At 33.1% G+C, this 16,508-nt stretch overlaps 1 protein-coding gene across 1 annotated transcript; it reads right to left on the reverse strand.

Moving 5' to 3' along the window:
- Nucleotides 1–639: 639 nt before the first annotated feature.
- On the reverse strand, nt 640–15,077 carry LOC111047077 (cuticle protein). The gene is made up of 5 exons (XM_022332747.2): nt 14,938–15,077; nt 9,350–9,781; nt 5,410–5,574; nt 3,770–3,916; nt 640–2,581 (listed from the first exon to the last, which is right to left on the reverse strand). The coding sequence occupies exons 1-5, from the start codon at nt 14,944–14,946 to the stop codon at nt 2,357–2,359; spliced, it is 978 nt and encodes a 325-aa protein (XP_022188439.1). The 5' UTR covers nt 14,947–15,077; the 3' UTR covers nt 640–2,356.
- Between the last annotated feature and the right edge of the window lie 1,431 nt (nt 15,078–16,508).

The raw sequence follows: 16,508 nt of genomic DNA on the forward strand, positions 1-16,508 counted from the left end.
ATCAAATTCGGTGCACACATAAAAAAGTTATTGAACGTCAAAATTTGAGGCTCGATTTTTATTCATATAGATTGATTAAAAAATTTGAATATTGTCCCATGTACTAGTAGGTAGTATTTTTAGATCATCCGAATCCTGGCTACTTGTAGTTTTGGCTATTTGTGTGTAGTTGGTTGATATTATCATTTTGGTAAATAATTGTTTGATAGTTTAGTTTTGCTCTGGATGTTGTCATTACCAATATCTGAATCTGGAGTCTTACATGTTTACCTTTATAATTCCATCGTCTTGTGTGAAACAGAAATGTTTTTTCTGATGCTTGATGTTCAGTTCCACTAAAATTCGTCTGATCAACTATCTTTGATGACTCTTCATGCCTAAAATATTATGCTGAACATAAATTCAACGTCTACGATCCACTTTTGGAACTAACAACTGTATTTTTGATAGTTTGTCAATTCTACTTTTGTTTGGAGAATAGTAGTCTTAATATTTGCTTAATATTAATCTTAAAAACTCAGACAATGGGCATTGAGAGCTTCGGTCTTTCAGCTTTTTGCAGAGAACAATTTATAGCAAATAATCAAATTACTAGGTAAGCCATGAGTAGGAAGGATTGAATAAGAAACAAGAACTGAATTATACAATCAAAATGTATTTTATTATCGAAAAAGTCTTATTACAAAAATGTAATCATAATAATACTAAAATAGTTTTTTTAAAATTACTAAAATACCTAGTAGTAATGAATGAATAGTACATTAATAGTAGATAGGCTATCGTGTTAGATATTCAGTCAATCTAGACTGAAAACAGTATTTAATTTATTCATTACTCCGACCAAATGAGTTCTATCATTTTGTCGTCCTTTCATCACAATTTTATCTTAGTTTGGAAATAACATAAAGATATTCAAAATCTATCAATTGCTTGATTGATTATTCCATAGATCTGACTACAAAAATACTTGTTCAATAAATGTTTAAGAATCAATATTATAATATAAGAAAAATTACTTACATCTAAAATACTGCATGTAATATGTAAATGTGGCAATGGATACTACTTATAGGAAATAGAAGTGACCACTAAGTCAGTCGTTGGGGTAATAATATCACTCGTATCGTCGTATCAAATCTCTTAAGAAATCTTTTGAATATTTATAAGTTTAAATTTTTTCCTATAAACTTATAATTATTCAGTAAGTAATCATAGTGAGTTTATGCAGTTACTTTTATTATGAGTATCGGAAATTTAATTTCTGCTGTAGATGCAGCTGTATGGGCTTGCCTCAAAGTCAAGTTTTAGAAGAATAATATTAATCCTGATGGCAAGAATCATAACCGTGTTAAATATTGATTCAAATTGCATATTGCATTCATTGATTCAAAGTCAAGACTTATAATATAGGTACAGTTCTCTTCAACATGTTTTGATTATGAATATTTTGGATTTTGACGCCTTGTTCAATTTTGAATTAACGGATTCTACCTTTTAGTCTAAAACATTATTATATCCTATAGATTTTTTATTCAGTCATGTTCCATTTCATTTTGAAAAATATTATATGAACATTCAAATTGTAGTTTTATATTGAATTTAAATAATGTAGTATTGTATACATACTACATTATAATACACATTAATTACTTAATACAGTTAGCCTACTGTAACAGTATTACTGAATAATACGTACTCGTATGTTGTGAGCTGATCACCTATGGAAGTATGTTCCTTTTTGGAACCATGGCAGACCATGCTAATATTATTTAGTGAGTTCATAACCAATGGAAGAAAGTTCCTATCTGAAACCATGCCGATCATTTTAAATTAGAACCATCATTTATGGCATCATAAAATAGTATGAAAGAATATTTCATTCTCGAATCATTTTGTTCCATTCTAAATGGAGAACAAAGTTGATTTTATTCAATAAATGGCATAATATCACCATAGAATAAGAATAGAGAAACCTATGTATGGCAGCTATGTTTTCTCCATGATATTACCACAGAGAAAAGATAACAACTCGGTTTTAACAAACGGTGAAATTTGGAACTTGAACGCTCTAAGCATGGGATATCTTCCTATGCTATCTTTTTTCTATGATATTGCTCGGTAAGCTGTGGATCAATTCTGCTACCTTGTTAACTATGGCTGAACACCTCAAACGAGAATCATATCATTAATTTTGATATAGTTTTAATTGTTACCATGGCCGATTACTTGAAACTAGATTAATCTAGATACCGGTTTCCATTGTTATCATGCATAATGCCGATTATTTTACACTAGATACCGGGTTTACATTGGTACCATGGCCGATTGTTTGACACTGGAAACAGTGTGGTGGTTCTCATTGGTGGTAGGCGGCAGCGGGGGCCGGTCTGTAGAGTAGGGTGGCACCCTGAGGAATGGCGTAGGCTTTTGCTGACTTGGCAGGATTGGGCGCCAGGCGGTGAGGGTTGGCCGCATAGGCTGCTAGTGCCGCCTGGGTGAGCGCCTGGGTTGGCCTCTGTGGCACATACTGCTGCTGTGGGATATACTGCTGCTCGCTGCTTCCGTCAACCGGACTTGAAGCCTGCGCATTCAAAAATAACTCAAATTATAAGACAAAAATTGGAATTCTATTGAAATTAGATTGAATTGAAAACTGGAGACTCAAAATCAAAATTTGGGGAATTAATAAGAATAGAATATTTTCTTATTGTAGCCATTTCTGAGAAGCATCACTTTATGATAAATAAATATGATTTTATTGCTGTTAAATTCTTAGAACAATAGGCAAAGTCAAATATTGAATACAGTATGACGAAAGATAAAATCAAGTTTTACAGTGACTGTTCACACAAAATTACATTACTGAGTCTTAAAAAAATAATACAGTAAGTAAACTGTATTAGAAGGATGAAAACTGATGTAGAAGGTAAGCGATTTCTAGATGATAAGTAGATTTGAATTGAAACCTTAAATAAATTATTCAATGATTGAACGATTAAAATTCTTTAAAAACGTATGTCAATATTTTTGAAAGTGAAAGCTCTTGAATGCAAAACGTTTCATTAATGCAGTTTTAATATACAGTCGTCAAAATTCTACAAGTAAAATAAAAGTCCACAGATGATGCAAACGTTTTTGAGATCTTCAACATCATTTTAAAAATATTTCGGTACTGATAAGTTTACTTCCAAGTAATATTCAGTTTCATTTCAAACTATTGATGATCAAAATTTCAATTAATTTAGAATATTTCCTGCAAATACTGTCGAGTTTAATTTCGGGTTAGTGATGTTTTTTGTTATCAATTTCAATTATATCATTGAAAAAAATTGCATAATGTTTGATGCATTATGCTATCTTTTCTTTACTAATTAATATATTAAATTTATGATCATCTGAGTATTGAAGAGCGTAAATTGTATTTTGAAAAGTGAAAGTGACATAACCAACATTGTGATTTGGACAGTATAGTATAAATTGGAAATGAGAGTTTTTGGGCATGAGCCTGTTGTGCCTTTCCTCATGTTAAGTATTTGTACACAATGTGATAAATAAATATTCACTCTTAAATAGGCTACTGTGGAGTTTTAACTCCATGAGGTTTTGTGATAATTTATGCAATTTCAATTCAACTTTCCTCCAAATACAGTTGAGTTTATATTTATTCTGTTGTGATGGTGTTTGTAAATTGGAGTGTAATTACCTCCAAATACTGTTGAGTTTATCTTTGTACTACTGTGATGATTTTTGTAATTTGTTGTGTATTTACCTCCAAGTACTGTTGAGTCTGCTGCTTGCGAGCGGTGTAGGGTGAAGAGGGAGCCAGCTGGTACTGCTGAGCAATGCCTGGAGTCGGGTGCTTGGGCAGTTTCACCACAATGTCAGTCGGCTGTCTGCTCACGTCAGCTTTGAATCCCTGCACCAAAACACATACATTTTATAAACTTTATTAATTAAATCGATTGAATGCGTTTCAAAATGTGGTTAAAATTACTGGGCTGTCTGAAAAGCATCCACGGCTCAATTATTACTGAATTGGGTGGAGTACCCCCAACTAAGTTGGAGGTGTAACTACACCTTCTTATTGTCTATCAATACTTCCACACTGGTAGAGTCCAATAGAATTAATCTCCATTAAAGAAACCTTTACTGAAATTTGTATAAAAAAGCACTTGTTGGAGATCCTGTTGAACATTTTTCTCAGTATTTGTTAATATGTGTCAGGTTTGAAACAATGTAGGCCTATTTCAGTAAACATCTAATCAATATTTGTTAATTCCATACATGTATCAGCGTAGAAATTTTCTACTAGTAAATTCGTATGGCTTTTGTTGGTGGGGAGTCCCTTGTGGAAGGTCCCACCGCCTGAATATATAATTTAAGCTGTCAATAGGCCTGTCATACTTCAGCCGGGACCATAATTTACTATTCATTCTACTATTCTGTCGATGATATTTCTATCAACTAATTGATCACGAATGATAAGGTTTAAAACAATGTCGGTCTATCAGAATTATTGTTACATAGTCTTCTGTCAAAATCATTGCTCTAAATTGAGACATCATATTGGGAATTTTTAATTTTCTTGTTGATTATATTTATCTTACGTTTGATCATGATTCGTCAAGTTTGAAACAACCTATGTTGGCTATGAGTAATGAGTAAACATAGGTACCTCAATTATTAAAAATCCATTGTCATTGGTGTATAAGGCTTACATTACATTTGAACCGGCCACTTGGTGGAGATTTTAAAGTTTCTAAGGACAATACGGTATTTCTTTTACGATTGATTAGTACCTATTTATTAGGTTTGAAACAACAAGTTTTATTCCGTTCATATCCAGTTATAACCTAACAACTGGTGATGTTTTTGGCCAAATGTTGAGATTTAATAACCTCTTGAGAGACTTTAACTCTTCTGCTAATATGTAGAGTACTTCATGAAGATTTTGAAGATTGATATTTATTTTTTTCCTGTAGACTACTTTACCTAAATAATTAGAGTAGAAACACTTGTTTTTTCGCCATTTCTTAGGCTAAAGTATGTTGTTTTATTAGCTTGATACCTCGATAGATCTCACTCAGGAATGGATGAAATAATTTAATATTTTTGTAACATAAAAAATTCATAATGAAAAGGGTATGGATCATAGATTTACTAGGAAAATTGTTCTTGAAATAATGTTAGAATTAGAATGTGACGGATTGTTCGTCCACCCTTCAACTATATATACCAATATATAGTTAAGAATTTATTATGTATCTGAAGTATAGCAACTCGTATTTGTATGAGTACTTGCTCAATATACTGTACTACATACAGAGCATTCAATATACTAGGCTAACTGAACTTTCGAATGTAAATTTACCATTGAAATCAGGCAAAAGATTCAGTTTGGTGCCTTACCTCTTTGGGGTCAGCGGTGTAAGTGACTGTGCGAATGAATCCGTCAGAGTCGACGACGCTGTAGCTGCCAGATATCTTGTCGCCATCGCGGGTCTCCTTCCTGTTGTGGTAGTTGGTCGATTCGTCGTCCTTAATGTCGAACGAGAACTGGTATTGGGGGTTTGGCTGCAAAAGTAAAAAAATGAGTAAATTTTTGGGTTTTGCAATTTTGACATTAAATCTGAAACTGATTTCATTTTTCAGATCGGAAATAAAAGCTCCCAATATTGATAATTGTACATAAATTCACAATAACAGGATTTTTAAATCAATATTCAGAAGCTAAAAAGGAGAAATGGAATAATCTTTCCTCAAATGGCTTTATTATGGTTCGGGATGTTCCATTCTCTCTCAGGCTTTCATGGAGTGGGATGTTTTCCATGATTTGGGACTAAAATAAAAATGAAGAGTGATGTATTTGAAAAATTATTAAATGAGAATAATATATTATTGTCGCAGGTTAGGCATAAGGCTTTTCTATTGCTCAACTTGGGAAATTGCTTCCCTGGAATCCTTGGCAAACACGATTCGGGATATCGGGTTGAAAAGAAGGATTTAAAAAAACTGGTATCAATCAATAAGAAATATTTTTGGAATTGTTGATAAATCTGATCTCAAATCCGAAAGAAGAGGTGAAGTTGATGAACTACCCTTCAGAACACTTGAAGTGAGATTCGATCCACCAGGAAGTTAAATTAATGTAGAGCCAATCGAATATCAAACGTTCAAACTACATTCGAGTTCAAACATCGCTCCCGGTGGTTTGGAACCCACCTTTTGATTTACTCATCTCTCATTATCATCCTTCCCACTCCCTCACAAAAATCTGAAAGTTACATTACTGCTGACTAAAGGAAAACGTGAAGGTATGAGTGTAATCCAAGATAAGATCGGCATGAGTTGGAAATTGCTTTTGTAAGGATTAGATAGCGCGATGTATTGAAATCGAATTACTGAAAAATCTGCAAGCCAGACGCCACGATTTCTCGCTGGAAGGTGATTAGAACTTCTGAATTTTCGGTAATAAAACGTGAGATTTGCGTTGGTTGAGATTTCGCAGACGGACGTTGAACATGATATCCCGATCCCCAGACATGGCTTCGGTTATCCAACTTTCTTCAACCTTAAGAAATACCGTCATATTACACAATCAAAATCACGTTAACCGTTCGGCTACATGATCCGATAGATTCTAGAGCGGGCGAGACTTCGGCTAATAATAATATTTCACGAAGTTTGAGAACTATTATTTCATAACCGATTGAGTCGGTATGCCGACCGTCAATCGACCAACGAGCCAAGACAACTTTCTAATGTTTTGTTTCTCTGCGTGAAAATTATCACCACGTCCAGAGCTGGGATCAAAGTTGAACGAACTAATTTGAGAATGTTGTTGAATAATATATTGAAGACGGACAGACAAAATATGGTGTTGCTAGAGTACCTAGCTGCTTGGATTACAGTAGGTCCATGATAATTAGTATGTGGTGGTTTTGTGAGGGAATGTCTGAAATTGAATAGAATTAACTGAAGTACGTATAATAGTAATAGAGGACACTTCACCTCACAAGAACGGTAGGACAAAATTAGATAAATTATGTATGAATATTGTCATTGAATTGGTATTTTTTAAGGATGGTTTCCACATAGGTTGAAGACTTGTGAGTTGGTTATGGGAGGAATGACATTGAGAGTTGCTTGTGTCTAAAGGTTGAAGGATCTCCATTTGAGTCTAGGGTTCTGAGTAACCCAGAAGGGGTATTTTAAACGATTTAACTGAGTGTTTGGTACTTTATTATCATTGGGATTGAAAAAATTCAATTCATTTTTCATAAAAAATATGATTTCTGAAATATGAAATCTGAACAATATGTAAATGAAATTCCTGTTTTCAATTTCAAAGTGAAGAATATTTTTTTTCGATTTTTTCAAGGCTACTCACTCTTTTTCAATGATAAGTAAAAGAGTACTGATCAATAATTCATTTCAACTTTTTAATCTTTGTAGAGCATGATAGGATGTTTTTGCTGTAAATTTGGTTTTATTCCAATCTTATTTGAAAATCGCTTTACTTATCTAAATGTTATAGATTGGATTTAATTCAATTACTGTCAATGAAACTTATAAATTAACATTTTCAATTTAACTTACAATTCATCTTATCATTATATTTCACGATTTATTATGATTGTAGTATTTTGTAAAAAAAAAAAAATAATCCAAGGACTTGAAAGAGTGTTCACATTAGACTATATTGTTATGTAGGCCTACAGTATTCGTTAAAATGTAGGCTACTACAATGTTACCTTGAATGAATATTGTAAAAAAATCCCATACCAAAGTATTTTAAACTTTACTACTTGATACATTTACTCCATTACAGAATGTTTTATATAACTTTTCAATTACCGTACTGTACGTAGTAATATTCAACTTTTGAATGAGAGGAGAATAGTAGGTATTTCTATAAAAATCTACTCCTACGCCTATTCATCTCTCTCAAATTATGTTGTGAAATGATATGCCTGAAGGAAATGCGGGTTCAATAACCCAGCATGTGTAGGCCTACAGAGTATCCTATCCTTCGTCCACGTTTTCAATATCAAAAGACCGAAATTGTAAGGATAATCCTAACAAAGCACCAGCCGTGATAAGAACACACCTAATAACTTTTCATTATTCGATGCTCCTACAGATGCATTGTTCCATTCTCCACTTACAAATAACCAGCGAGAAGATGTTTCATTGCGTCGTCGTCTTTCCATTGTCAAGTTTCTTCTTTTTGCATGAGGGCAGAAATACTCATCTTCTACTCTTGTAATGGTCATATGGCCTTCGAACGGTGATTTTTTAATGTGATTATAGGTCCTTGAGTAGTTGAAGGCACTGGCGCCGAGCTCGTAAAATGAGATTATTTTGAGTCATAAACTGCTAATCCTTTTATTATGAGTAATAGCCGAAGCCACCTATTGAGCAAGTTGTGAAAGAGCTATGGAACCCTGGTGATTTAAGACAATTATAACTGAGACCGTCATCTTTAATTATTACAAGTTTTTTAGAATCATCTGAAAGGCATAGAGCATGAAAAAGTAAACAAAAAGTTATAAAAGAATAAGGAACCCTGGTGGTTTGAAAAAACTGGATTCTTTTATTTAGACCTCATTGGATCAGTAACCTACATGATAGAACATATTTCAGTACATATGGGATCAGTTCATTGCATTTTTTTAGCTAAAACTTGTGTGATAGCTACAACAATCTTACTTGAAAATGAATACAGTTTCTTTCTTGGGCAATGTTCAATGCTCAATGATTTCCTAATAGATTATTCCAATTTACTCAAATTTCAATGGGAATTAATGTTTCTTCTCTTTATTCTAAAAACCATCCTCAAACTTTGTAACACTTTCTCACATCATGTGCTTTAGAAATCACAATTTCTGTGAATTTTTTTTATATAAATAGTATAACATCAAATATCATCATCATCATCAGTTTCATTACCGGTACCCACTTACAAGACTGGAGCTAATGTTGGGTATAATCCTCAGCAAAAAAATAATCCTCATTGCTTTTTGGACTATCGTTTAAATTGGATTTGGAACCGTTTTGGGCTTAAGCATGTGGTACTTTTTTGGAAGTTGTGTTATGTTAAATGATTGGAAAAAAAACTAGAAATTGAAAAAATCTGCTGGCAACTGCAAATGACTGTCAATTCCAATTCTAAATCATCTTCTGTTTGATTCTATTTACAATAGATTTTAAATAGAATAATTGTAATAGGATAATTATTGGTACAACTGTACCAATTTTGGCTTATACATGAATTATTTCCCCTATTATGTCTTCGTTGCCTGGACTTATTGTGAACATCAATATTGGATGAAATGAGGGCACTCACGTCATAGTCATCAGCAGGCTGCTTGGGGTCCCTAGCGAGTCCGGCTGGGCTAGGCCTGGGCAGCTTGTACTTCTTGTACTGGCTGGGATCGATGTAAGCGACCTGCTGCGGCTTGGGCTGCCTGGCTGGCGCCTGGTAGTAGACCGGCTGTTGCTGGTAGGCGGAAGGATCAGCGGCTCCGTCATCCTGGTAGGCTGCTGCCGACTCCGCCTGGTAGATGGCTTGCGATGGCTTGTGGTAGGCGGCGGCTGGGTCTGGCTCCTGGTAGGCTTGTCTGGCCCGTGGCACTATTGAGATGAGTCGCTGCGGTGCTGAAGATGGACCTGCAGCCGTCTGTTGTGCGGCCACGAATTGAGCCAGCTGCTCCTGCGTGAGTGGGTAGGCACGTGGTAAGCATGTGGCCACGCCCAGTATGGCCGATAATATTGTCAACTGCAACAAAAGATAAATATTTGTTGATAATAATTATTATGGAAAAGAGTGAAATTATTTGAAAATTTCATAGAAGAAAATTAATTAGTCGAATAATAGTAGTAGCCTGATATTTGTTAAAAAATTATTAAATTTTTAAAGATTTGTTAAAAAATTTTCATGCAAATGTGTGGAAACTTATTATGGAAATGAGTGGGAACATTGTGAATAGATATGTTCAGATGAAAGAATATTGGGAAAGAGCATGAGAAGAAAACATGAGAGGAACGTTTTATTGGAAAAACGCCAATCTCTTATGGAAATTTACATATGACAAACAAATCATAGTGAATGATGGGTATTGAAGTTGGGAGTGTGTCGGGGGAAAAGTCATGTCAAGAGGAAGCCACGGTAAGGCTTGGAAAATTTTGAAGTGGAATGAGAAAATAATATTGACATGACAAACATTTGGCTACTGTAATGTCAACTGAGGAAGACAGGATTCTGTTAGGCTACTTCTATTTTTACCTCAGACCACTTAAAGTGTAAAACTTGATAAATGATGAAACCTTTTTATTAGAGTTGGAAGATTGTAGGAATAATATTAAATATTAAATCTTCAAATTTTGAAGATTTTTCATTGGAAAAATCATTATAGGAGGAGGATAAGGATTTGTAGTGGGATTGAAAGTCACAAACTGATATGTAACCTTAACAAAATTGAAAAAGTTGGACTGATTAAGTAGCCTAATTGTCTATCTGATTTTTAAAACTGGCGTTAAGTATTAATGAATTATAATTATATTAGTAATAATATTGTTATCGCCTTAAGTGTTTATTAGTATAGAAAGCCGCAACAATATAATTATAAAAACCTATTTCAGACTATGTGTAACCTTATCTAAATTTGAGAGAGGAATAAGCACAAGTCTACCTTATTTTTTCTCTCCCTATAATTTTTGATGATGTAGGTACTTATTGTATGAATGAATCAATAAATTATGCAACAGCCTTTTCTGTAAGCTACCTCTCTTGGAAATTATAGGTAATAGGGTAGAGGTAATTATAATTAGGTATAGGTATCTAATACAATCACCTAGTACAGTCTGTTAAATATCTGACACACATTGGAGTAAGACTCGATATTATCTCTTGCAAACTTTTTAAATGTCATCGCTACAAGCCATACATGAGCGTAGGAGTGGACACCTACTCTATTAACTGTATTATATATGTAAGTAAAAAGGTACCTAACTTACAAAGTGACATAACAAGAGAATGTTGCAGCTCATAACTAACTGTATGACATTACATAACATAAAACCAGCAGCAATATATTATATACGCTAACTGTTAGTTGATCCTGTCTTGCCCAAACGAAACTGTATTGGTACGACCGGAACAACTATCCTAACTTACCTAAATAACTATCAACTTATCTAATAACTATCTAAACCCATCATTGTGTTGTAATGGAAAATAAATGGAGTTACATTCACTTATTACGATTAACTAATCAAGTAGGTAATTAAACTATTGCTGACCATTCTATTCATGGTATTTGATACGGTTTTATTGTACTGGTGATTAGTTTTGAGGTACGGTAGCCAACAGAAATCCCATGGTATCGTAGCATATAAATAATTTATGTTATCGAAATGAAAGTTCCACAATTTCATAATCTTGGTGATTTGCGTGAACGTTTCCTCATAAAACTATATTCTTATAGCTAGAAATGTAATTGACCTAGGGTTGCAATATTGAAAAGGTAACTAATTATTGAAATAAGAAAATCTAAAATATATTTTAGTATTTTATTAGTATTAATGTATTAATTCAGGATTTTGTGGAGGAGACGGCTGAAGGACGGAAATGCCGACCCCATAATCATGATTGGGATAAGGCGTAGCCAAAGAAGAAGAAGAAAATTAGTATTGATGTATTAATTTATTTTAGTATTAGTATTATTGAATTAGTGCTGTTTTAGTGACGGTAAGCGCTGGTACGCCGTATCGGTACATCTTGGGACAAAAAACCTCTAAATATTTTTTAACTTTTTTATTTTCCCTTCCTCCCAAATAGCTTTCAAACAGCTTTTTTGAGACTCTTTAAGAAGTTTTTCTGGAGTAGTTAGTACACCCTCCTGAATACCCCCAGACCCGGCATTGAATAGGTGTTACGGGAACCTATATTGTTTAAGAAACAGCACTGGGTTGAATGATTAAATTATTCTACATCAAGTTCAAAAACGGTACAGTTAATTCATTCAAATGATGAAAATAGATGAGAAGAGAAAACTTGCACGTATGATATTCAATTTTGTTGTGGTAGAGTTAGGCTACGGTATGTAGGTAAGCCTATCTCCCATGGAGGACATTGATAAATCTCCTAATCCAATTGAAACTTTGTAGCCTACTTTTCAAGTGAAATAAGCTTTTCAATAATTTCGATCAAAATTAAGGAATTTATCTGATTCATTCAATGTTAAAATGATATGTAGGCTACTGTGTATATTCCTCTCTGTACTTATCAGAGAAAACTTATCAGTTTTTACGTACTTATCAGTTTTGTACTCAGCACGCTCTGTACTTATCAGAGAAAACATATAAGTTTTTATGTACTTATCAGTTTTTATGGAGTGAAGTCCACCATTTCTAACATACAATTTCTACCTTTTATTTTTATATTTTTGTTTATTAGTTCTTCTGAAGCTAAGTCTACAATTTTCTACACAGCTACTAAGGCATATAGGTGTAATGCAGTAACAAGTAGATTGAACAGACTCCAATAAACGTAATTCTCACTCTTTATCAATAGAACATTAATTTCACTATTTTATTCTGTCATCGGCTAAGTCACTGTATTATTGTTTTACATTGAATGAACTTTTCACGATTGTTAATCACTATTAGTCGCTCCTAACGATTGAATAAAATAATACTGAACGAAGAGCAAATTTATCGACAATCACCATTACAAGATAGTAAATAGACATTTTCAAACCGGCAAAAGTTCATTTATTGCAAAACGTGAATCAGTAAACGGCTTTATGTAGTCACGATCATCTTCAAACAAGAGAATGATGAAATCATTAGACAATTCTACAAACAGTTAACTGCAAGCCTAATAAACTCATTCCCATAGGTTACGTGGCCTATTACGGTATTTAAATATATTCATTCCATTTACATCATAAAACAGTATTATGAATTGTTGTGAATTCGTGTAGCCTATGTATCTGGATAAAGGTTTTGAAATAAATACTCCTACACAATTCAGACTAAAGGGCAATACAAACTCAGTGCACATATCATGCAATATAAATCATGTCTATTAGAGTAATTTTATTCAGCTTTTCATTATTCATAAACCGGTGTGTTTAGTACCTACTCCTACAATTTGAATGTCACTTGCATGAATATACGATGAAAATATCATTCATGAAAGGTTGAGTAATATTAAATCGTTGAATGTTAATGCACAAAAAAACGCAAATCATTGCACAGGGGGGAACTGTTGACTAATCTATTTCGTTGTAGGAGTACAAGTTTATTCGGTATACAAATGTCAATAATTGAGCTTATAATGTGAGGTTTCTTTCACAGCTAGTTTATTAGATCAAGTAGTGCACTATTGCTTCACCCTAATGTGCATGTGATTTTTGAATTGAAGGTTATTGGCCCGGTTGCACAAAAGCCGGTTAAATTTTAACCATGATTAATTCCGCGAGAACCAATCAGAGAAGCCGTTTTATCAAAAACGCATTCTCTGATTGGTTCTCGTGAAGTTAATCACGGTTAAAATTTAACCGGCTTTTGTGCAACCGGGTCATAGTGTCAGTTTGATTTCACATTGCTTGAAAAGTGGTGGGTTTTCGGGAATATAAAAAAAAATTTCAATATTCCTTTTCGAAAAGACTTGTTCCATCTCCTATATCATAACAGTTGGTCTTGATTTTTTGAGAAAATTTGCAGGATTAGAAAAATAAATACAGTCTGCTGGAATGATAAAAGTTACTCAATATCAGAGATGAATTTCACATTCGTGTTTTTTACTGGAATGAAATTCAGCAATAAAATTCATCTATATAACATTTAACAGAGCCGCAATATTGATATGGGCGATTTTGTGAATGGATGATTAGATGGAAATTTACTTGATTATCGGAAAAGATTACAATCAAGAAATCATCAGAAACTCTCTGACAATTGTTATTTTGAGAGGACTATTTGAAAACTAGTAATATTCCAAAAACTAAACTAATATTCCACAGTAAGTGCAATTGCATTATATTATAAAGAGAATCCTTCATTTCATAGAAAATGTGTTGAACAATTGAAAATTCTGAAAACAGAGACACCAAAGTAGATTTATTTAATTTTTAGAAAATTTGATAATTTATCTATTCATTTCATCATTTACAATCATAAAAATTATAGTTCACATTCCAATTATTGCTAAAATTCGTCATCCCAAATCACTTTCTGAGACAGGATATCACTAAAATCACATAAAACTGGAATAATAGAATGATCATTGTTCTCTTTATAAATCGGACTGTAATTAACTTAGAAACTCCCTGATTATACTGTATTCATTTTCATGAAAAACCTTTGTTTTCCTATGAATATATTCCAAAGAATCTGATTCCTTATTCACTCTACACCAATCGTAGAAACAAAATTCTTACACTATATCATAAATATTATCATACTACAGTCTTGTATTTGCAGTAGAATTTTATTTTTGTATATTCTGCCTTGAATGATTTATTTATTAAAGATTCTTTGACTTCCATATCTGTATCACACATTTTCATTATGAGCTCGCTAAGTAGAAATGAGATAATCTCAATATTATCTGAAACAACTTCTTCCTGATATCTATTCTGTCAATGCCTTGCTTCCATTGCATTGCATTTGCATTCGTTAATAAAGTTACAATTTGACGAATATGAAATAGTGGACTGAATTGATTAATGTAAATAGATGGATGAAATAAGATGCATTCCTATGTGTCTTAGAAAAATTTCTCATCTCTATTGAAATTTTGTTACTATGATTCTCGAAAAACTGGAGTCAATACGGCATACGTACAGGATTAAAATATGATTATTCAATAAGTTCAGGAAATAAATAATAACTCATAATTTATTTAATGTAAAATAGAAGACATACCTTTATCATAGTCAGACTGTTCCCAGTAATTGCTCGAAATTCCTTTTCAAAAAACCAGAAAATGCGAACGCGATCAACGCACTGAAGTTAACCGTAAATAAGCAACCTCTTCCAGCACAAGAACAAGAAACAATGATCCTGTAATAAGCTATGCAAGCGGTTATATAGCTGGAGAAGGATGGAGGCTCCAGTGACGCCATAACCGTGACGTCATGACAAGTTCTAAGTAGAGAAGGGGTTGTGAGGGACTTGCAGATCTGAGAGAGAGAGATAATAATTGAGCAGGGACTTGGTCCAGCAGGAAGGAGGCTCACGACTTTCAAGCCTGAGAAAATAAAGAAAGGACGCTGAATCTAATGGAAGAGAATGAAGTGGGAAAGGATGGTGGGAAGGAGAAGACATCTGGAAAAGTTGAGAAGAGCTATGGGAAGGAAAAAGAGAATTGCATTCTGCAGTGGTGAAAAGTAAACTGGAAATTAGCTAGTCGTCGAATTCGTGATTGATTTAGTTCATCTGTCACCTTTTGGATGGATCTTCTATAAGAATAATTTGTATGGAGAAATTGTTTGATTGGAAGTACTGTACTGAACAGATAACATAAAAAGTAGTAGATAATAATTTAATTAGAGAATCGAGCGAGAGAAAATGAACTTCAGGAGTATCTCAGAGTAGTGACAAGGAGAATTAATAATTGAAGAATGGAGAAAGAGACTAGCATTACGTGCATTACATGCGTTACGGAAGTGGAAGAGTGAAAAAAGAATATTTCGAAGTGATTGTTTTCTCATTATCCATTTATTCATTTATAAAATTCAGATACAAATCATAATATCATTATAAGTTAATCATAGTTATTATGATTAGAAGAGAACATGAGACCTAGCCCAAATCTCAAAGTTTCAAGAACACCTACCTTCATTTTTCAAGTAACTATAGCGTTTGTTTAAGTTTATGAAGTTTGTATAGATACAAGAATATGAGTATTGAGAGAATAGGATCGGGTAAATAAAAAAAATATTTTCCATTTGAAATTTCTATTAAAGCTAGTGAGAGAGATAATAAATAATTTGAGAGTATTTAAGAGAAGTGATTTCTAGAAAATAAGCTGTCGTTGAATGATAGAATTATCATGATGTATAATTACTCAAGCAATTTGATATTATTCAACTAATTAACTGTCATTCAAATGTTAATTTGTATCGATAAATGACAATTACTCGTATAGTCCAGAATAAATAAATAAATTTCAGCAATTTTATTTTGCATTGCAATAATTATTTGCAATAATCTTCTTTCCTATCAAATAATCTAATTTTATCAATCAAATATTGATTCATAGCAGACCCATGGGCGTTCCTCTAACTGTTTGTTACCTTGCTGAATGCTCCAATTTAAGTTCAAAAGCTTGTAACCTCGATGTACTTCATTTTAATTAACCCGGTAAAGCATACCGGAGTTCAAGTGACCGTTTTATTTTAATTAGCCAACGTACCTGTATTACAAAACATATCGTTCGGTTTAACTAGATCTTGTAACTGATTATAAGATAAAATACAGTATTCTAGTAACAA

This window comes from Nilaparvata lugens, chromosome 11 (assembly GCF_014356525.2).
Source record: "Nilaparvata lugens isolate BPH chromosome 11, ASM1435652v1, whole genome shotgun sequence".
NCBI classification, from domain to species: domain Eukaryota; kingdom Metazoa; phylum Arthropoda; class Insecta; order Hemiptera; family Delphacidae; genus Nilaparvata; species Nilaparvata lugens.